The sequence below is a fragment of the Halichoeres trimaculatus genome, unplaced genomic scaffold (assembly GCF_033239565.1).
Source record: "Halichoeres trimaculatus isolate MK-OKI-2021-1 unplaced genomic scaffold, fHalTri1.1 fHalTri1_scaffold_13, whole genome shotgun sequence".
In the NCBI taxonomy this organism is placed as follows: domain Eukaryota; kingdom Metazoa; phylum Chordata; class Actinopteri; order Labriformes; family Labridae; genus Halichoeres; species Halichoeres trimaculatus.
In genome coordinates, this window is record NW_027437191.1 from 20,720,840 (window position 1) to 20,744,485 (window position 23,646).

General features: G+C 40.8%; 1 protein-coding gene across 2 annotated transcripts in view; it reads left to right on the forward strand.

The window, feature by feature from the left end:
• The first annotated feature begins 2,717 nt into the window (after positions 1 to 2,717).
• The window catches only part of LOC141801997 (steroid hormone receptor ERR2-like), an 85,073-nt gene continuing 64,144 nt past the window's right edge, over positions 2,718 to 23,646 (forward strand). For both annotated transcript variants that reach the window (XM_074685381.1, XM_074685379.1), the window contains exons 1-2: positions 2,718 to 3,002; positions 3,351 to 3,575. Coding sequence is in view for 1 of the 2 variants with exons in the window: in XM_074685379.1 (XP_074541480.1) it covers positions 3,532 to 3,575 (44 nt within the window). In the remaining variant the exon portion in view is untranslated. The remainder of the gene's footprint in view (positions 3,003 to 3,350; positions 3,576 to 23,646) is intronic.

Genomic DNA, 23,646 nt, shown 5'->3' on the forward strand with positions numbered 1-23,646 from the left:
CGTTTGTGTTATCAGGTTTTTGGAGAGACTCTGTAATGGGACTTTGGGTCATAATCAGGAGGCCATACACACTCTTTCACATGGAATTTGTCTGGAGCACAAGAAATTATGTCATTGTCCACACACACACACACACACACACACACACACACACACACACACACACACACACACACACACACACACACACACTGTACTATTCCACAATGTCTGGGGATTCCGAGACATGATCCCAGACATCAGCATCAAAGTTCACTTTTACTCCACGCGTCCTCCAGTGATGACCTCACCGCTGGGTCAGGTTTTAGTGAGTCACTCTCCGGCAATCTCTCTGTCTCGCACAACACACGGAAAAGGAATGCAGCTCCAGACCGGAGGATGAAAACAAAAACACATGCTGGTAGCCGCACTCGGAGGAAAATGTCCTCTTTTTTTCCTCTGTAATGTAGGTTACATTCCTGCTGACTGGACTCGTCAGAACTACAACTGTTATGCTTAAAATTCTCAAGCGCAGCAATAATCTTCTGACTTTATTGTTTGTAAAACCTAGAAAAGCATTTTTGAAAGATTTTGTCATGGTTTTGTGGAGCTGAGGAGCACAAACACACACATGCTCACAGAGTCAGACTGCTTAAGACTGTCTAGACAGAGTCAGACGAACCCCAAATACTAAGCAGTGTCCTGCCAGATTTCCCTACTACAGCCACTAAAAATTGCTCCGTCTGGGGGTAACAAGTCTGTGAGTCATACTCTGGGAGAGAGTGGGATAGGAATGCCAACAGGAGACCCCTAAAACCCACACCAGCGGAGACAATGTTGTGTATATGTGACAGCCATAAAACACACATGACTCATTTCTCTGGTCCACCATCTGTGTTAGTCATCAGCTGTGATAGTACATGTATGTAGGAAAGGAATACAACACCGGCTAGACGATGACTGAAGGTGAGATCACATGCAGTCCGCAAAAGGTTTTCTGTCACTTATTGTTGTGACTGCTGTGTGTGTCTGGCTAAAAATAAAAAAGAAATATTGTGGAGGTTCATTCCGATTCTTTTCTGCAGCCTGATCCTGTTGTGAGCTTACAGAGAAGACATGAAAATGACAGATCCCTTTCTCCTAATTTGGCCAGCAGCACCTGCAGTTTGCAAATTTATCTCTTGACTTGTCTCAGTTAAATCTATCCTGGTCTGACTTTTATGAACACTCCACCGAAACAGTGTGAGTTTCTGAAAGTTTTATTCTACATGGTGCAAAGTCAAGTTTTCCCTAATGCACGTGGCAGTGCTTTCAGTACTCAATCATTTTTAGTTAGGAAAAAAAAAAAAAAAAAAAGTAAGACAACACAACTTTGGAAAGATTTAGTTATTCTTGAGACAAAATACAAGTTCAATCCATGCAAAATAAAACACAGCACTGCCAGTACAGCCTGTAATAGATCCCTAAAACCATATAATGACAAGATAAGCTAAAACTGGCATGCTTTAGCTTGCTATTTTTGTCTGTATTATCCTTATCACAGTTCCCTGAGTTCTTCCGAAGTATTATCCTGTATTTTTACTAAGTGCGACAGTAAAAGTGAATACAAATAACATTGTCATTTGTCTGAACAAACTTAACATGTATACCGTATTCTTAAAAAAACACAAGCAAAGTACATTTTCAGCAGAAAGCATTATGTACCAGGGATGTGTCTGTCGAGAACGTTTCGGTTCTTAGAGGAGACTCTTTATTTATATATAAATAAAATATATAATTTATATAAATTCTCCTCCTTTTTCTGTCACAGCAGCATGTGATTGGTCAAGATGTGATTTGGTATCCATGCATCCACTGTGCTGCTTTTGTTTCACACATTATTTTATTTTTTGTTTGTTACTAACAAAACTTAACTTTTTTTTTTGTTGTTGTTCAATATAAATATCTGAAAGTTTAAAAATAGTAAACAGTCAGAGGCTGGACTTTGTTGTCTCAGTGAGATACTGCTTTTTTGTCATTTATAGTTAATTTAAATTTTGGGGGCACTGCTCCATGTTTACTATATAAATAAAGTCACATATGTGATAAAAATGTGCAATAGAGTATGTTTTTATGTAAGTGATTTATTGAGCATATAATTTTATATTATTTTTGGTAATGAAATATAAAAAAAAGGAGCCTCTTGGAAGGATCACTTTTTTTTTCTTTTTTTTTTTTTTGCAAGGTGAAACAAGAGCCGAATCTCTTAAAAGTGTCGAAATTCTCATCACTTTCATAAACCAACTCTTTAAAGGGTGTGTGTCTAAATGAGGGCTACATAATTTTAGTCAAACCGAGAAACCAAATTTCTTTAATCTCTGTCATAGCACTTCTAAAAACAAATGCAACCAAATACAAAGTAGTTTGTCAGTGACACTCACAACTTTGCTGTAGTTCTTCTACTTCCTTCATTTTTTTGCAGTAGCACAAGCTGTGAAAATTAACTCACTATTTGCTCACCTACCTGCGACTTCAGCCACGAGAGCACTTCCAAAAGTTGTGCTGTGTTCCAAATCACGCACTTCCCCATGTACAGTTACATAAAACGCATTTACAGGAACAGTGCATGAAATCCTACAGGTTAGTGTTGTGCTGTATCACACACTACTGCTTCGCACTTACCGGAAACAGGTGTTCTCGAACCACCATTTGACCCCGCCCCTTCGTCTACGTTTCTGGCCGTTTTTAGTGCGCCGGATGAGAAATGAAAGTATAGATACACGTGCACTCAAAGTAGTGAGTGCACGTGGTACACAGCATTATTATTCATGAGAAATTAATATTAAAATAATATCTTTCAGTTTCCATTTGACCATTTTCCAATGCTTTATTTTACTCCCTGACCACTAGGGGTCAGGAGACCTTCAAAACAGAAGATGTGCGTTACTTGGTGAGGACAAATGCGCTAGCTAAGAATGGTGTGTTGGAGACATGGAGGGATGTACAAAACTTGATGATTTTTTTTTCCTGTGCAGCCCCTGAATGTAAGTTCTGTTTTAACTTCTGTTTTTAATGTGTTAAGTTTCCACTGACTCGTGTGTCGAGGCACTCTGGATTATCTATCAGCTAGTGGCTAAGTTTCTTCTGTTTGGTCCTGTGATAAACACATATTGTACAGGAAGTGGAGAAATTACACAAAGATGTAAACCACCGCAAGTAAGCTTATAAAGTTGGCCAGCAGGAACACAAGTTAAGTTTCATACAACATTTGGAGTTTCTCCACTTCCATTTAAATTAGTTGCCTTGAGTCTTAAGATAAAATTCTTATGTTTAAATCTAAAAAAAAAAAAAAACTCATTATCATTTGCTTTTCCTGATTTTTTTGGACCCAGTGTTCTTTGGCAGGCCTCTGTGATGGCTCCCATAAGACAGCATTGTGGTGATGTGATGTCACGGAGGTGAAGACTGCTCACTTTACATCTGGGTCTAAAGGGGTGCTGATGTGCTGAGTCAGGCCCTTCTGTGAAGGAAAGGACAAGGTGTCTGGGGTGTCAACATGAATATGAAAAAGCGATGGCCATGGTGTTGATTCACACTCCTGACAAACGACGTCAAAGGTAAGGCTAAACACACTTAGCATCCTTTGATTAGCACTCACTGTGAGGGAGATGGAGGCTGCTGTTCTCTGTAATGTTTGTTGTGATGGCAGAGTTTGCTCAAATGATTGATGGAGGGAGGCTGTCAGCAGTTCATGCTGTGATTTAGCTCGCTTTAATCATGTTACCAAACCAAGAGGGATTCTTTTTCACTGACTTCACTGTCTCTGTGTTGCTTCTGTGCTATTTGGGTTTAATCACACACGATACACCACTTTAATCCTGGTTGGTTTGCTGTATGCAGGATGCACAGAGAGTAAGATAGAAGAATGAGAGTTATTCACCTCTTCTCTGGCTCATCTTTGCTTTTTTGCCTGGAATTTCAGAGAAAACCACATCAGGCCTCTTTCCACTTCCCTCCAACTTTAACCCTCCACACCCCCACCTCTGTTTTCCCGTAAGTGCTTCAACTTGGATAATGAGGAAATTGGCTTTTGGAATTGCTGCAGTGTTGGCACACATGGCAGAGAAAGTGTCAAAACAACAGAGAACACAAAAAAGGAGCTTTACTGGAAAGCGTCCAATTAAAAACAGACAGAGAGGAGATACGAAGGCCAGAGGTTAATGTTTGTGTTCTGATTCAGATGAGAATAGTGATAATGTACCTTTTCTATCTGTGACACAGGGGTGATGCAGGTCTGTGCTTACACATATATTTGTTTTGTGCTCACTAACACACAGTGTTCATGTGAAAATACACACACACACATACACATACACACACTTACACCCCGTCAGCTCTGGCCAGGTTAGTGCTGGCCTCCTCATGCAGAGTCTAGACAGGAAGCGGGTCCATGCCAGATTAGGGATTTTCTCCCTCACACCCTCAGACAAGCACACCACCGCACAGTCACTCTCTCACACACACACACACACACACTGCTGACAGTCGTCTTCTTTCAGTGTGTCTGTCGTATTGTGTGTTTGGATGTGTGTCAGATGGAGGGAAACAGAGAGAGAAAGGAGACTTGGTGACAGATCCCTGTACGTGTAGATTTGTGTGTTTGTGCTTGTGTCTGTCTTTGTTTGAACAACCCTCAACCAAAATCGAAAACAACACAGCCACAAAGAAGCACATTCGTGTCAAAGGCTTGTATTTTCTCTCTGACTCTATTACTCATTTTTCCTCGACTTTCCGCCCTGTTGAAGTGATGAGTTTGAGGCGCTGTGTGAAAAGTTCAACTCGTCCTTCCCGGGTACACCAGCGTTGCGCGTCCTGTAGCGCTTAGCTAAATTAAACCGAGCCCCTACTGTTCTCATCTGCTCACCTGTAGCCCCTGCCAGGCCCGGCCATGACCTTTGAACCCACGCAGATGGGTCTGCATAATAAGACACAGGCACACACGGCTGAGCGCCATCTTGGACATGTTTGATGGGTAGCTCTATAGGACGAGGAAAGTCTGAATACAGTGTGTATGGTAATGCTAATTTGTTGACCTTTCTGAGCAGGTGAGGGCATGTGGGAATGTGTGTGTGTGTTTGGATATTGCTCAGTGTGGATTTTACTGAGCCTTTCAGAGTAAATACTAAGAGCAGTGAGGGCTTGTTGTACGCAATCTTTGTCTGTGTGTTGTTGGCCTGAAGCCAGTGACCCTGCGCCCTGTGTGAGGCAGGCTGTGCTGTACTTCTCACTCTATCTGTATGAATATGCATGGCCTCCTGGCTGTTCAGACATGGCAGTAAAGATAATGATTATTATAAAAACTGAAATAAAAAATTAAACATCTCACCTGCAGAAAATGTCTCCATAAGAGAAAGAAAACCACTTTCCCTTGTGAGAAATTGTTCAGTTTTGGGGGTAGTTTGAGTTCTTCCTGGATACCTTTTCATGACCCTGTATTCAGATTGACTGTATGGTGAACTCCCGTTTTACAGAAGCTGCTTTTTTATCCCTTTCTCTTGAAATGAGCAAATTTACACGGACCTGAAAAGGCAGCTATAAGTTTCAGATGCTGAAAAAGTACAAAAATAAACAGAAAAAGTGCATTTCCCCTAAACCTAACCCCTCAATATAACGACCCCTGCTGTGAATGATAAATAAAATATATTGTATTGTTTAAATCTGCCTGCGTTTCATTTCAGGACCTTACATTGACTGTTGGCACAAAGAAATCTGAATACTTTTTCACAACTCAAGGTTTAAAGTTCATTTTTTTGATGGTTGTCACCTCTGTTTAAGTCCTTCTGTTGGACATGGACTGAATATATGAGCATATTTACACCTTGTCTGAGAGAATATATGACATATGTGCACTGGCCACTGCTGCATTAGCCGTATATTTCATCCCCTTCTTGGTTCTGTCTGTGAAACGGTCCTCTTCATTTCCCACATGAGTGGTTTTCTTATCATCCGTGCCCCCTCTTGCCTGCCCCCGGGCCGAGTTAAAGTCGATAAAACACCCAAATATTCTGTTAAACATGGGCGGCCTCTGCCACGCGGCTGCTCCCTGCAATGCCTACTGGGTAATTATGGTAATAACTCAGCCGTCAGAGGCGAGGCCAGAGGCCTATGGGATGACGAGGTCAGATCAGAGAGAGTGGTGGCTGTGGAAACAGGCCGGCAGGGTCAAGGTGAAGAGGGGTAGGGTGGGGCTCTGGTGTTACTGTTCCATAAACCCTCGCTGTCACACCAGAGGCCACTGGATGTATCCCTCTCTTCAACAGCTGAGATGCTTATGATCAATGATAAGTGTTTGAGTAGCTCAGGTATTTGTTTGCTTGGTGGACAGTCACAGTTAGTTCAGACGTTGCAGACTCTGAGTGGGCTTTTATTTTGCTGGTGGAAAAAAGAGAGTGGTTATTGTTTTGAGACATTTTACTGCAGTGACAAATATTGATGTGGCCTTAAAAAAACAACAGGCGGACAACAACGGTATTGTTTCTTAGTCAGAAATTGAGATGGGCTTAGCACAAAATGTTCAGGCTGAATCTGACCCGTTATAGATCCAGTGGTCCCGGAGACAGAGGTGCACACTTTCACATTTAGAAACTGAAATCGACTTCTTAGAATGCTCTGTATTGTGTGACCGCTTGGTAGAAACCATTTATATGGCAGGCTACTTGAAAAGACACTGAACAGACTCCAAAGATTTTGTTAATGTGTGGCTTAATTTTGACTCAATTTACGTTAAAGGTAGTGCTGGGATCTTTCTTTGGTCTCTAAAATAGTCACAGCTGTTCCCCCCTTTTTTTTGCTCTGATCAAAAAAGGCTCCTGCTCATATCAGTTATTCCAGTCACTTTGAATGGTTGTAGTGGAAAATGTAAACAAAGGTGGATTTGGCAGAACACTGATAATGTAATAAACAGCAACAGACCCTAAAAAAATTCTGCATTAAATAATCAATTAGCTTGGTGTTTATTTGCTTTCCTTAGAGATGATAAATAACATTAATTTGTGCATTTAGTTTACAGAAAGATTATTCGATGTCATTCTGGTTCAATGTTTCCACTACCAACAAAGTCAGGGGGACTAAATAGCCTTGTGTTATCTACTTTAGTGATGATGGGATGTCATTTCTGTCTCAACATGGTTGCGCGTTCACATTTCTCATCCGCTCTCTGTGTCACATGGCAAGGGATGTGCACACACTAAGCGGCAACCTCTGGTCTAAAAACACGAGACAACCATAGACTATAGAGTGGACAGCATGGCTCCGCCATTTACCGTTGTACGGTTTTGAAGCCAAAATTCCCCTGTCACAGGCACCGCCATTGTAGAAATTGTGCAGCCAGAGTCTGTGCAGTAGAGACGATGAGGGATTCTGGGAGAATCTGAGTGGAGCTGGGTGACAATTTTTTTTTTTTTTTTTTTTTTCGAGAGTCTAATCACTTCTTGACTCTACCTCCTGACATATTTTACAATCCCCCCAAAAAATGCACGAGAACAGCAGCTGTCAATCATCCTTAAACGTTACGTAAAGCCTTGTTTTTAACCTCGTATAACTAATGAAAACGAAACTTTTCAGAAAAAAAGAGGACTTGAATATAGACAGCCAAATAATATCTTCAAATCACCACAACAATCAGACGTGAGAAACATTTCTACGAGGAGTATTAATTTTTTAAAGTTTGACCACAGCCCATCTGGAATGGCTGGAAAGACGGATTTTTTAACCTGTACTGCAGCCAGCCACCAGGGGGAGCAGTTTGTGTGGAGACCTCACTTAGAGCCGAGCAAACAGACGTCCATTTTTTTTACAGTCTATGGAGACAACTCAGAAGTGCTGAAATCTGCTGTTTCTCCAGTGTCCGCTTGAGGCTGGCTTCAAAAGTCACATTCACACCAAGCCAAAAAAAGCCATTTTTACTTCAGAAATTAACTTTGACAGCCAGGTATAAAAAAAAACATTTCTTGCCTGCATCGCTAATTTCTCTATCAGCACACACTGTACAGGGGGTGAATTCTTTTCTACCTCAGCAGTTTAAAGGATATCAAGACTGTGAGTTTGCCCAATCAAAGGCACAACAGAGCTTACATGACTGACAGGCACCCTATAGTCTGGAGACTTGAAGCCTGTGTCCCTTCCAATATGGCCGCGACAGCCTATATGCTTCAAAAATAAGTTTCAGAAACAGGCGGGTGATGTCAGGAAGACTTTGTCCATTAATTATACAATCTATGATACACACAGACACACTAACATGTGCACACATACATACAAAGACAAGCACACTCAGTGTAATCTAGAACTGTAACAGTAATATTTTTGGTCATGGCCTTAATCACTCATCTTCACTTAGTTTGGATATCTCTTTTCTGGATTGTTCTGAAAGGTCGACAGATTAAAAATAGCAACACTATTACAAAATCAGAGCACAAGTGACTCACTTAGTGTGTTTGTGTGCATATGTGGCCCCAGCCTTTCTTACATAACCTATATTTAGACTCAAAGTTGTGCTAGACGAACAATGACGGAAACACAATATTCCTCCACAGTCTGTCCAAATTTCTGGTCATTGGGGGAGACCACAGGAAAATGTTACCATCCAATCACCATTTTGGCTCCTTCGGCTTTTTCTTCATATCCTTGAACCTTGAATTTTCCCTTCTGGTGCTACTCCTTCATCAGCCAAAGCCAAGGCTTTGTCTGGGTCAGTGCAGCCCCTACCCGCATAAGAAAACCACCTCTACAAGATGAGCTGGAACGGAAGAGGAGAGAAATGACATGTGTAATCATTTCCAGTGACACATTTCTTCATTCAGACTGAAGTTCAGAGTCAAAGTGATCAGCAGCGTGGCTATTATCACAGGCGTACAGATGTCAGGGAAAGTGTGAGCAAATATCTGAACACCACACTGTAAGGAATAATCCCACAAGGCACCAGGAAACTCTCCACTTTAGTTATCTTGAAGCCTCAGCAGAATTGAGGTTGATAGAAATGATCTCAACATTATTTTTTGATCCTTACGTATTTTTCTTTTTTCTTCTTCTTCTTCTTCAAAAAAAGCTGCTCTCAAAATATCTCAGCTCTAAACACATCAGTCAGAATCTGCCCTACGCCGTCAAACTCTTAATCGTGCTTACGTAGTTACATACTGGACTGCCGCCCCTCATGCATTTCATTGAGACTCCTGACCTGCAAACAACTATAAATATTTATTTGCGTCGACTTGTCTAAAAATAACTGTATTACAATGGAGTGTCCTGGAAGAGGTCCAGGAGCGCTGTGCAGTGAGCAGCAGTCAGCATTCAGGGTCCGGCCTGCGTGTCCGCAGAGAGAGCGGGTCGTGTCAGGAGGCAGACATATTGATAGCTTTGTGGTCAACGGGAAAAAAGTCACTTACCCAGAGATCCTTTGGGTCCAAGGATGTATTTCTGGAACAAGCAGACGGACACAAGGAGCAGTTCTGGGGATGCACAGAGGTTCTCCAATGACATCCACAAACACAGTGTCTTTCCTTTTACAACGTCACAGAGCTGCATTTTAAATGAAAGCAAGCTGGAAATATAGTAAAGGCAGAGAATCAAACTTATTCTACTTAAATTAATGTACAACAAATTCCAATAAATACATTTTTCATTATGACGTTACGAGGATACAGCTGGAAAATAAGAGGATGCAGGTGGATACAACATGTAGAGCATTTGAAGTACTTCCTTATAAAGGCATCATTTTCCTGCAGAAACATCACTGTGTCAGACAAACACTATCAGACTTCATTTTATTGCCTCAGTGAAGAAAATATACTATTGATAAAAACAAATTTGAAAAGACAACCGAAGAGTTTGATCCTTCTCCATAATGATTGTAAACTGCAAAAACTGAAATTAAATCAACTGTTTGTCATTCTTTTAGTAAAAATTGTCTCATTAGACTAAACCTGAGTAATATTTACTTGACAAGTCCAGAAAAATATCTCATTTTAAGATTTAAAAAACCCCACTGGCAGATATTTTTACACTTAACCGGCAACTCAGGCGCCATTTATGTTTTTTTTTAATATCTTGAAATGAGATTTTTTTTTCTGGACTTGTCAGGTGAATGTGGCTCATATATATAGTCCAATGAGATTTTTTTTTATTTTATTTTATTTTTTTTAGTAAAAGTGAGACACTTTTACTCAGGTTTCAGTTTATTGCAGTGTACAAAAAGGTTTTTGGATGTCTGAAATTTGTCCAGAGCTCTTTGTCCCCAGCACGAAGCTCACATTGCACTGCAAAACTGAAATCTGATTAAGTCTTATTTATGTGTGATTTAAGTTTTTAAAAAAAAGTCTTTTCAGGCTAAATATGAGCCGTGTTCACTGGATCTGGCCAGACAAATGTCTAACTTAAAAATATCAAAGGACAAAAATGACATGACATTTTCAGGTTGTTAAACACCAAAAAAGGAAGAATTCATCCTTTTTTTTCAACACTGAAACATTTGACACAAACAAAAGCACTACCTTTTTTCTTTTGATTGAAACTGTTCATTATCTTTTGTTTTTGTTAGTCAATTGTCACCATCTAGAAAATAAGCTGCTAGAGTTTGATTACACTTCAAACTGGCGTGAACTTTTCAAGCTGAAGAAATCTGATCTCATAAATTAACCACTTAGCCTGAGTCATCAATTTTTGCACAACAAAGCTGCTGACAGAAATCTGGCCAACCATGAATAGAGTTGTGTAACTTTAAACAATAGTTGTAAGGATTATATCAGGTTTCAGTCCACTTTTCTTTCATTTTTCTATTAATGTACCACTTGAACCAAACCAGACGCTCTTATTTAGCAGGATTAGGTTATCGCTTCCCAGCTGGAGAGTGGGCCACCTTGTTTGCTTTGGTATTCCATGAATCATGGGATATGTTGGGTTGAAAGTAGGACGTATCTGACTTTAGAACAGGACAGCCTTCAGCGCTCTGCTATGACGTGCTCGCCCTTTAATGGGTCCTACAGAGGATGCAGTGCCTGAGCCAGGACACACCGTACATGTCGATGTGTCTCTGGGCAGAACACTGAACTAAAGTGTGTCTTGAAAGCCTCGTCAAAGGTGTGTGAATGTGAAAATGACTGATGGGCAGATGGGCACTTTACACAGCAGCCTCTATCAACATTGTGTGAGGAGGTAAAAGGTGCATGGAGTATAAAAGCATCAGATGACTAGAAAAGTGCTTTAAAGGTGCAGTCTGTCATTTAATTTGTCTGCTCCAGATTTGATGGTCAGTGAGAGCTACAGGTGACCACTATCATAGGACTTGTCAAGCTGCCTTCACTGACATGTGTGAGTCGTACGATGGTGCAGCAGCGGCTCAGACTGAAGCACAATCAACTCACAGACAAACAGATTTAAACTCGGCTCCGTGGCAGATAATTCTCTTATTCTCATATTGTTTCCTTTATTTGTGCCAGCCGATATCGAACCGTCTGCTTCAGTATGAGACACAAGTCTCCCTCCGCAACTTGTTCCTCTCCTCCCCAATCCCTCCTTCACCCCCAGAATGCAATAAATGTCCGGCCATCATTTATTTTAATTCACTCCCCTCCTGCACAGATGAAATGGATTCGTAACCTTGTAGGACAAGGACGTGCATGCCGTCTGCCGTCAGTTGCTGAGTTATTCTCTATTCTTCTAGCATAGAGGGAGAGAGTGAGCGCGAGAAAGAGGCCCAATGATGAAGAGAAATAGTCTGGCATGCAAATTGGCGGCTGCCATGTCCAATGAGGAGGCCTGGCAGAGACTGTCGCCGTAGAAACTCAGGACAGGGTTAACGAGGCTGCGGGAGAGACAGAGCTTAAAAAGACAGCAGCAGAGGAAGGGAGGGAAAAGATTGTGGAAAAAAAAGAAAGACGTCTGAGTGTGATTTATTTGGCAAATGAAGGCACGATGAGTGGATTATGGCTGGTCTAATGAGAGAGAGTGTTTAGAGGAGAGCTAATTGGACGTGACCGAGGAGGAGAATGCAGAGAGGAGGCGGTGATGGCGAGTGGGTGGCAGGTGTCATTCATCTGGCAGAAGTTACACCTAGAGTGAGGAAGTCAAAGAGTAAAGTGAGGAGAGCACAGGTGTACAATAAGAGTGTCTTTGTGATCAGGAGTTCTGCAGATTATTGATGCGTGTTTGGGCCGTGAAATCTTTGAATAAAATCAGATTTTATCACAAACTGCGCTTCTGATTTACTGTAGATTCAGTCGTTTTGTTAGATAAACAGGATGCGAAAGATGCCTTTAAAGTGAGTGTAAAAACTAACAGACAAGGTGCAGTCTTGGATTTTTTTTAATTTTAATTTTTTTGTTTAAAAATTAATAAATTAGCCATCAGGAAAAAGCTGTTGTTGACTGATCCATGGATAAATAAATCATTTTAGCTCTACAGGTGTGGCAAAGTGTCAAATCGCAGACAACACAGTTTCAGCTTGTCTTCTATGCACCATTTCCCAAATTGGATATTTTTTACTCCTCCTTTTTTGACCAGTTGTTCATTTTGGCTTTTTTATGCAATACAGTAGCTGAAAGTTGCAGAGTATAAGCACATCGGCTGTGTGAAATGTTTGTCTTCCCTCCAACTGTGGATGTTCTGCATGCATCTCTTTCACTTCAGCCATTTCTGTAACCGCTGAGTTCCTGCCAAGCCTGTGTGTGTGTCTGTGTGTGTGTGTGTGTGTGTGTGTGTGTGTGTGTGTGTGTGTGTGTGTGTGTGTGTCTCTGAGTATCTGATTTTCATGTACTCAAATGAATGACACATAAGCCTTCACAATAAACCCTTTTATTTTTCTTTGTCTTTTCTTAGAAACCCTTTTCAGGTAATCAAATTCTGCTCCCCCTGGTCGGGCACTGATCAGGCATCCAGCAGTGTTTAGTCGTCCACTAGAGGGTAGTATTTAACTACAGGGCGCAGCATACAGTATATGGTCATGCTCTTTGCTATGTTTGCTTTATTTACTTTTTATTGGTTTGTTAAGTTTATATTTTGTCACTGTACAAATTTCGAGAAGATGAAAAATCATGATTTATTCATCTTTCATTATCATTCACTTCTGTGATCTCTCTAAAGTGACTACTGTTCATGCTTAAGGTTTTCAGCAACCATAAAGCAAAAAATAAGACTGGAGCAGAAGGTGCACAGAATTTTTTTTAGGAGCACATCTTTTTTAAAGATAGTGGTGTTTGTTTTTCTTCTCATAATAATCGTATCAACTAAAACTGTTTATTTGTAACTTCCAATTTCAATCCCTTACCATTTTGGCGAGATTGAAACACATCAAATTGCTGCTTTCTCACATGAATTGCAACAACTGGAGCATTTTTTTTGTTTAGAATTTAAATTTTTATTCATTGGAGCATTTTTTTTGTTTAGAATTTAAATTTTTATTCATTCAAGTTATCTAATGAAGGGTTATAACAGCGAAACAGCAGCTTTCTGCTTTAACAGTCATCTCAAGATGTTTTGACTTAATGTAGATGTTTTGAGAGATGTGAGATGAAAATAATTCACTCATTGTATCTACATAGCTTCTTCACCCATAGCAAAGAAGCCTTTTGACTTTTATGAAGCATCTGATTTCCTCATGTAAAGTTTATTAAATCATCCTCTCACTGCTCAGCGTTTCAAACCAGCTGTGTCTCTTCTGTTGCTTGAATGCAGATCCTCTTAGTGATGACATTTCCTTTGTATGTCCACTGAAGTCCTTGGAAAACGTTTTACGTTGCATCCATTCGATCGCCGCGGCGTCCCTCTCATTCCATGAGTGCAGCGGCATGCACATTTGAAATGGGTTAGGACACAAATGGGATTAATGCTTGCGAGACATCTCCTAAAGCGTTTCCACCTGTAATGTTGTTTGCAGATGCACTAAATGAGACGTCTCAGCAGGGGCCAGCGTCTCTGTATGCAGAGCTAACAGGGGGAGGCCCGCACCAGGCTGCGCCTTGACCCGCCTGATGCAGCTCCTGCTCTCTGTCTCCACTGTGGATTGGACGCAGCATATAGGGAAAGAGACAACACAGGAAATGTGATTACACGCCTGCCTAATGTAAGGGAATCTCATTTGTTTTGTTGGCCGTTTGATTGTTCCTTTCTGCGCTGGCAAACTCAGGAAAATATGATGCAGATGTAGAAGGGGGCGAGCAGTCGCTGTTACCACCCAATCTCAGGCAGAGTGTTTTGACTTTGAAAAACTCAAACTTGTGTTACCTTAAGACAGCGGGGTGAAAAATATCTTGAAACAGGCTCTGTAAATTTATACAGCACCTCTTTTCAACCCTAAAACATAAAAAACAGGCTTTATTTAAATGTAGCAAGTCAGGGATTCTTTTTCTGCTCATACAGTTTGAAAATACTGCATCAACCTCAAAATACAAAACAGAACCCTAAAACTGGCCTCAGAGAGTGCACTCTGTGGTCCCAGTGCAGGAATATGACGTAAGACATCTATAAACAGAAAGGACTTTCCTAACCAAGATGAATGAGTGATATCGAGCCCCGGCATGACAAACGAGGCCTGAAGTGTCGCAAGTGTTTTATGACACTCCCTGGGGTCCTTATCTTCCATAACCCCTGACCCCTTGACCTTTTAAACCACAAGGGTGATTACAAGTGGCTGGCCAATGAAATAACGGCTTTACTATGACCTGGAGAAGATGCTCCACACAACCTCTGCGCTGTACTGGAGCCAGTATACAGGATTTATGGTGTTTGTTTCATGGGCATAATTACTTACAGAGGAGAGATGCATAGAAGAATTTAGAGTTGGGATGTTTTCAGGCTAGTTTTTAGGGATAAAGCTGGTGCTCTAACACAGCTCTATGAGAGACATGGTTCAGCTTCTTTCAAACGCTGGAAATCAATGACGGGGGTGCTAACTGATTGAGCTTCCAGGTCTTGAGGGTCCTAAAATATAATGTTTTATTCCAGGCCAAGATGTGTCACTTACATTTTTTTTAAAAGGGGGGGCTTTTTTTACTTTTCATTGATAGGACAGCTAAAGAGACGGATAATTTTGGGAATGTTGTAGCTAACCTGTGATCCAAGTCAGCTGTCTGTTAATAAAGTTTTTGAATAACACTGAATACTAAGTAACACACAGAATGACTCAGGAGGTCAGTTGTTTGGCTGGTGTGCAAAGCGATCTAAAGTTTGGTTTTATTTTACTGGCGCAAAAGATAAAGAAGAAGAAGAAGTGAAATTCTTATTCAGTCAAGACTGCTTTTGTGGCAAGAATTTAATATTTGGGTGCAATAAATGATCTCTCTTCTGGGAGCTCCCTGTCTTTCCATGTGTCTACTTGGGATGCCAAAGCCTGAGGAAGGAAGAGCACACCTCCTGTTTCTTGTTCATGTGCATACATGACAAAAAAGGGGAGGGAGAGTAGCAGCAAAAATCCTCCTGAGCAAAGAACAGAGCAGGCATCAGTGACAAAACTTATGACACTGGTGAAATCAGACTCAGCATAAAAGGAGGCGCTGGGGTAAAGGTTGGCAAAGCGGCTGGCAGGGAATGCAGCAAGCAGTTTTAATGGGACGCCCATTTTGCTATTACCAAATAGGATGCGTGGTAATCAGCTGAGCTGTCAGCTGATGAGACCCAAGTTGAGAGCAGCTGATGTAGCGTGGGCCAAGCTTGACTTAGTCTCCTGCCATGCTCAGTTTGATTAAGTTTCTTAAAAAAGAGAGAACACTTCACAACAAAGCGCATAATAATTGTGCATAAAATCAAACTAAAAAGCAGCACTTAAAACTGTTTTGTCAGTTGTCCTCTCCCTTATCCTCCTCCTTCTCCATCCAAAGCAGCAAACTTTGTACCAACTTCATCAGTGAAATATCTGAATCCAATGTTGAAATCAGTAGAATAAAAGTTACTTAGCAAAGTAATGTAGTTGACATAAGGTTGCATAATGATTCACTTAAGGTTGGGTCACCAACATGATTATGAGGCTAGACAGGATTAACTGGAGCTCTAATCTGCTTAAACAAAATATGATGAGTGATATTATAATCACTGAAATCATGATTAAAAGAGGAAGTAACGGTAAAGATAACTAAATACTCAGCGCATTATAGGGTCTTGATGCGTGTTTTTCTCAATAATCTTTGTGCTATCACTCTCTGAATGGGATTAAAGAAGTATCGATATTATCAATGGAAAAACACCATTTGCTGCTCATTACAAACAGGTCATGTTTGTAAACAAGAACTGGTTGTCAAACGTGTTTTACCTGGTAAAATAAAGGTCAAATAAATAATTAAAATTTGGTCTCAGCAAGCATAATTTTTTTTCAACATAAGACAATATTTTATATGAAACCAGTTAAATCTGATACTGATTGTATCAGATCTCTGCATCCACTCACTCCCCTGCAAATATCTGATACAACACTATTTAAGGTCAATTCTAATATCATCATTGGTATTTATATTCAAACAACTCCAGTTTACAGATCTGCAGACTTAGAATAAGCTCTTTCATCTGTATTCCTCAAACAATCCTGATATGTGAATGTCCTCAGCAGCAGAGCACATCCCCTGCTGTCTGCTCATGTCCTAACTAGTCAGCACAGTGTTGAGCAGAGGTCTCACTCACCGCTCATCCACCACACCTGTCATGTAACCATCTATGATATCTGCGCCCCATGGGACACATGACTGTGCGACTCCGGCGTTTTTCACAGCGGGCTCTGACAGTGGCAGCAGCACTGACCGTTCAAACCCCGGGGCAGGTAGGAGTTTATTGAATGCTGAAGCTGTGCATTGAGAGGAAGAGCAGGGATTTGTACGTATTCTGTCTTTGGTTTTATCTAAGAATGATTTCAAGGCTAATAGAAGTGGAGCTACATGTGTGGTGTGAAAAAAGAAGAAGTTGAACCCTGCTGTGTTTGATTAGTTGTTTGTTGACTGACAGGATGAATTTTGGCTTCAGACAGGTAATTGATGTACACACACCAGTGTAACTGGCTACAGCAGATGTACATCATTTTCCGTAACATTGCAGTTCGAGATAAGTGCGTGGTCCCAGAGGTCTCGCTCGTCACTCCATTTCCTAAATTGACAGCTGGAGAAACTCTATTCCAGCCGATGTGATAAATGACACGGGGTGTTGGAGGAGCATGTCGCAGAGGAGAGAAAGGAGTGATAAATGGAGGAGGAGGGGAGGAATCAGGGCAGATGAAAGTTGTTGGACACTGAGAAATGACTGACAGCTCATTATGAAAACCCAGGAAGGGAGTCTAACTTGTTCAGCTGAATCATTTTATGGATTTTCTTTTCTGTTTACAGATCTCAAATACACAGGCCCAAATGAATTCTTTTTGAATCAGGCTGCAAAAACTTGTTGATGGTTGAAGCTTTATCAATTTCTGATTTTATGAGAGGAAAAATATTGTTAGGTTTTAGTTTATTTCAGGTTGTTGCAAGAAGCATTTAGGCCTTGTAATGCTGTTGGTTGCTGTTCACAGATACTTTTTAGTTCTTTTTAATGACTACAGGTATCTTTGTGCTGGACATTTTGACTATTTTTGTTCATATTTTATGTTATTACCGCCTTGTCATCTACATTTACAGCTCATACATAGCAGTAAGTCACCCATCAGGACTTTGAAAAGCTGAAGCCCACCCTTGAGACCACCAGTTGGCGTTGCTTTATTGGGTATTTTCCCTCAGTACTCTAACCAGCTTCTTGCAACCTCACTCAATTTAGTTGTTTTAGCCCCCTATGGCTGTGTTGCTGATTTTGAATAAGTGCTCAGGGCAAAAGGGGTCAGCTGCAATTTCAGCCGCAGCTAAACTGGTCTATTCTAATGTGAGATCTAAGGTGACTTTGACTTTTGATTAATGACAGTTCTCCAAAGGACATATCACCAGGAAAACTTTCCCCAGCATGAACATCACTTCCAGTAAAGGAAGAAAACATCTACATCTTTATGCATACAAAATTCAGCAGCGACTGACTGCATTCAATGTGAAATAATACCCAGGTGCCGTTACAGGAGGCAAACACTGAAAGCGTTTGTTATTAAAATATTTGTACTTCTCAGGCCCCAAAGGCCCACAATGCCTCTCTCACTTATGCATATTTCCATTATAGTGACATCAAGCAAACAGAGAAATGCTGCTGCTGCTGCCGCCGCCTCTCCCTATTCTCTCTCGAGTGCTTCTCTCAGGCTGTGAAAACAGCAGCCCCAGGGAGTATTCGTATCCCATGAGCCCTTGGGGCAGAAGGCCCGAGGACACGCTGTGGGGATGTATTGAGGGGTGATGTGGGGGGAAGCAGAGTTGCACGCCTCAATATGAAAAATATAGATAAATGTAAAGAAGACAGAGGATGAATAAAATTGTGTCATTTGGGATTATAGCAGAGAGATTTAGAGATAATTATGGGAGTGGGAGATTGTCTGAAAACCAAGAGCCGGGCTACTGTTAGAAATACTGAAAACACTGTCACACGCAATAAAACCGATCTCTTTCTCCATTGTTTTTGCTCTTAATGGTTTTGTTATGTGTCATGTAAACTAAAAAGAGAGTAAGAGTAGTCGGTGATCGGCCCATCCTTACACTTGTACTGAGACCTAAAACTCAGGACACTTAATTAGTTGTTTAAGTTCAAAAATAAAGATTTCAATTAAACAAGATTGGCACATTGAAGGTTTATGCTGTCAGTTGTAAAAAATAAGAAATAAAAATCGGTATCGGCAGGTCAGGCTTTTTAAAGATCTGTGATCCGCCAGAAAGTTGTCATCGGTGCACCCCTACTTTTCAGGACTTCCTACCCCGATGATGAGTCTCTTCTCATTCATGTCCTCTCTACTGGGCTCTAAAAACCTCAAACCTGTTGACTCCGGTCTAACTCCGCTCATTATGTTGCTTTTTTTGTGGTCAAGTGAAATACTCTCTGGTGTTCACACAGGCTTTTACTTTTAAAGTTAACCAGATGTTTTAATGTTTCAGTGCCTGAGTTCCTGTGTCCTGTCAGTCTATTCCGTTCAAATTAAAGCGTTTCTTTGGCAGCATGTGGCAACAAAAGAAGTCTTGTATATGTGATCCTGAGGGCTCTGACAGCATGTGCCCAGGGTTAGTTTACACACTGACTAATAAAAGGCATCAAAGGTTTCACTGACATGAATGATCTCTAATTTTGTTTGCTGAAAAAAATGTAAGTGAGAAATTAAAAGACTCAAAGCCTGACGTGATAGTAAATCGTACTGGTAAACAATTGCAGAGTTCTCGTCTCGTCTGCCGTGTGTTCATTATGTCCTCTCTCAGCTGCGTTTGTGATGCAGACCAAAAGCTTTACCAGAAATGAAGACTGTTGCATTGTGGGACAAAGGTCTCTGTATCTGTTTTCTCCTGTATGATCTTATTATCTGTCAGCCAATTTAACAGAGAGGCCTTTGGGGAGTGACAATGAGGATGTAGGGGAGGAGGAGGGGACACAGAAACACACAGCACACACACACAAACAGCCACACACACCTCTGCTCTAATTCACACTGACCTCTGCGGCCTCTCTCTGGAATGCCTGTTTTCATTTTTGATAGAAAAATCGATAGCCTTGCTAGTGGAGAACAACCTCCAAGAAGAATTAAAACAAGGAAAGTGTTGGTAGCGGTCAATCATTTTTCTGTCCAGTGACACAACATGTACTGATACAGACATGAAGAAATGTTGTCAGGAACTTGTTTTCAAAACGACACTCATACAGGCAGTATATGTTGCAGGGAATATACCATTTAGTCAATGGATTCACAGCAAATTCTTATCATAGTACTGGAATGAATACTGTCAAACATTATAGCATTTGCAAAAATTAGAGGGACATTTTTTGAGGAATAAGAAAAAAAAGGAAATTAAAGTCTGTTTTTAGAGTCATTTAATGTACTCAACTACATCAAAGAGCTTTATATATGCAACAGTGTATTATTTAAACAATTAGGCTCTCTTATTATGCAGATGATACTCTGCTGTATCTTTATCTCCTAACAAAGAACTCAGTCTCTATGATTATTATAATCTTGGACACAGCTTTGATTTTCATTTGGGTTCGATACAAAGTAACTCAGTGAAGCTAAACAAAGTTGGTGTTATCTTGTCTTTTTCTTGTTTGAATTATAATAACGCTCAACAATAATCCATAAACGGCTAATAGAAAAGGCAAACAAGGCATGTTTTATTGACTGCTAATGTACTTTTATCTATTTATTTTACACAAACTAGCGTTTGCACATCTTTTGTAGAGTTCAAGCAAAAAAGGTGTTTAAAACAAAGTCAACTAAAAAAATAAATTTGGTCAGATGATGCAGTGTCATGTACAAGTTACAGGTGTTGTGAACAATCCAAAGGAACTTCCTTGCGTCCTTAAACTATAAACGCTTTGTTTCCAGTTCTGTTGTCATTGGTTGAAATTATTGAGCATTTTTTGTTGTTGTTGGGGTTTTTTGGCCTGATGAATCTTGAGATGCCACTGCCACACCTTCAAACATTTGCTTTTCATGCATATAATGCAAGTTCCTGCATGATTATTGGTGCAACAAGCAGGAAATACCGCTTAACTGCTGAGCCTCTGCAGGTAACCTCCTCTGTGTTATATTAGAACTGTCACCTGGACGTGCTGATGACATAGTATACAAAGTACCACTGAACTGACTCACAAATTGGTAATCCCCTCTTCTGGCAACCCAGTCATCTCACTAACCTGTTGCTAATTAACTTAATGGTTGGGAAATGCTCCTCCAGATACTGTTTATTTTTAATATTACACAACTTTCAGCGTTTTATGAGACCCATTTAACTGTATTGCTGGCATCAACTTTTAAAATGAGTGTATATATTTCATAAACAACTCAATTTTCAGTGGTTTTAGTGTCTGATATGTTGTCTTTGCATTGTTTTTATTAAATATACAGTTTGAATGATTTGCAAGCCACCATGTAATGGTTCTCTGGAGGACAAACAATGTAAGAAAGAAAATGTTTTTCGGTTGTCTTCCAACCTTTACATTTAGATCTTGCAGTAACCTTATAAACATCCAAACATAAATCAACTTCTTCCAGAAAAATCAAACTACCACTTCACTCTTCAGCATTTTTTTAACATGAAAGAAGGAAGTTGTGTTTACCACGTTTGGACTGTGTGCACTGTCAGCTGGAAATAAATCAGGTAACAGATATTTTTCCAAATATGGCCATTGGTCCAAGGTCAGGCACCGTTGACAGGCCCTCTCTCAGTCTTGAGGCCGTGCTGAACAGATGTTGGCTCAGCCAGCTGGACATGGCGACCTTGAGGAAATCTCAAAGGGGTCTTCTTTGGCAGCACGGGCACCCAACTCTCCCCGCTGGCAACGGAGGCCCAGTGCAGCAGGGTTTGGACTAGAGGTGTGTGTATGTGTGTATGTGTGTATGTGTGTATGTGAGTGCAAGCGTCTACAAACCAGCATTGTGTGTCATTCAAGCTTCAGTGAAAAGGTAGCAGTGAATCAATCACATGCCCTGTGTAACACCGCACTAAATGAAATTCAATGGACTGATTGAGTGAGTGATGGATGATTCACATACATACAGCCAGAATTAAGTGATGGAGAAACACTCAGAAGGAGAGCAGAGGAGGTGAGGGTTGGTTAGACCTCTGAGGACTGCATGTGATGTGTGTGTGTGTGTGTGTGTGTGTGTGTGTGTGTGTGTGTGTGTGTGTGTGTGTGTGTGTGTGTGTGTGTGTGTGTGTGTGTGTGTGTGTGTGTGTGTGTGTGTGTGTGTTTGGATGTAGATGTAGAGTGTATAGACTCTAAAGGCTGAGCGCCCCAAGGAGAGGCTGTGTTTGTACCACACATCTGCCATCCCAGGATGCAGCAGAATGTGCAGGTTTGTGTGTGTTCATGAGTGTGTGTGGCTACCATCTGGGCAGAACATCAGGGGCACGCCTGGACTGCACGGTGAGCCAGTCCACTTTTAATCTGCCCAGCGCCCTCTCCCCACCAAGGAAGGTCACCGCCTCGGCAAGGACAGCACCGTCACCCCTGTAACACGGACAGCGGGGGTCGTGCTGGCGATCCATAATAGATGGCAGCTGGCTTTAGTGTACGTCTTCACTTTGCCTGGGGCAGCGGTGTTAGCCCATCTTTCATTCCCACTACTCGGCCGAGCTAATGTGCTGTGTTAATGCTTGTGTGAATCAGGAGGAGTGCTCAGTCGTGTGTCCCCCCTGTAGCTACTGAGCGCTCGTGTCATTGCCAAAATAGGACAGAAGGTGCTACAACAAAGGAAACATTCATCTGGAGGTATCACAGCAGGAGCACAAAATCAACCTTCATACAGCACTAGTTAGTGAGAGAAGGGGGATGTGAGGAACTTTTTATGGGACAGGATGCCTTTGGTAAACACAGCCCTGCAGGTACATCTTACAGAACTTTATATCGTTAAAGAGACCTGCTCCGTGACTTTTTTAGGAGGACGGGATGCAAAAATAGTCAGTGGGCCTGACATTTGTGTTCTGTGTGTCAGACCCATTAAGGTAGGACTTAACAGGACACTTTGTTGTAACTAAGAGAAAAGTAATCAAATATTATTTTAAATCTAAATTCTTTTGACTGCTGAACCAGCCTGAGTGTGATTTTTATTTTTATTTTGTATTGTTTGTCAAGCTTTCACCTGATAAGAAACTAAACTTATCAGCCTTGAATGATCATGTAATTCACTGTGAAATACTCTGGTGTTAACTCTAAATGACTACACAGGAAGTTTAAGAGGTAATGCCTCTTGGTTAAATATTAAAAAGGACATATTTTTTTCATAAAACTCACAAGATGCAACACTTTTTTTGCTTTCTTAATCAGACAAGTGAACTGTTTGGCGTATAAGCGTGGTGGTTCAAGCCAGCCCCCAATAAACAGAGGCTGTAGTCCTTTTCATAGTGGTCGCTGCTTGTCGGCTTCTTGTCTTGTCTCCCCACCCCACATTTAAAAAAAAAAAAAACCTCATATAAAACAAAAGGCAGTGAACTGATAATTATGCTGTCAGCTGTATGAAACACAGAGTTGATCAGGGTATTTTTCGTATATAGCGGATAGTGCTTGAGCAAACAAGTGACCACTTTGCTACGTAAGGAATGCTGAGTGTGAGACAAGGCTAGCACCTTCAGTGTGTCATGTTCTTGCATTTTAAGAAAAAAGTGAAAACAGTGAAAGAAAACTTGTGGAGTACTGATTTGATTGGAAAAATACTCAGCTAAAGACAAAAAGTGAACAGTTGAAGTAGGTAGAATGACTGTGGCAGCAGGATTGCAAACAGGAAATAGCTAAAACAAAAAAAGATTACGAAAGACTTACACCTCCACAAATAGTGCATCAGCTTTGCTGAATGCAATGGGAGTGTTGTAGTTACATGAGAAGACAGTGTGATAACTTTCCCCTCAGAAAGAACTGAATTTAAATGTCCAACTCATATTCTGGGTTTCACAGTTAACTGTGTATCAAGTTATGGGGTCCTTTTATAGCCGGATGCCAAAAAGACCTCCTTAAAGAGGTGAACAAAAACTCTTCAAGTTTTTTAAATGTTTTTTTTTTCATAAAAGTTTATTTACCTTCTTGGTGGTAAAAACAAATTGTCTACGAGATCGGTTTTGATTA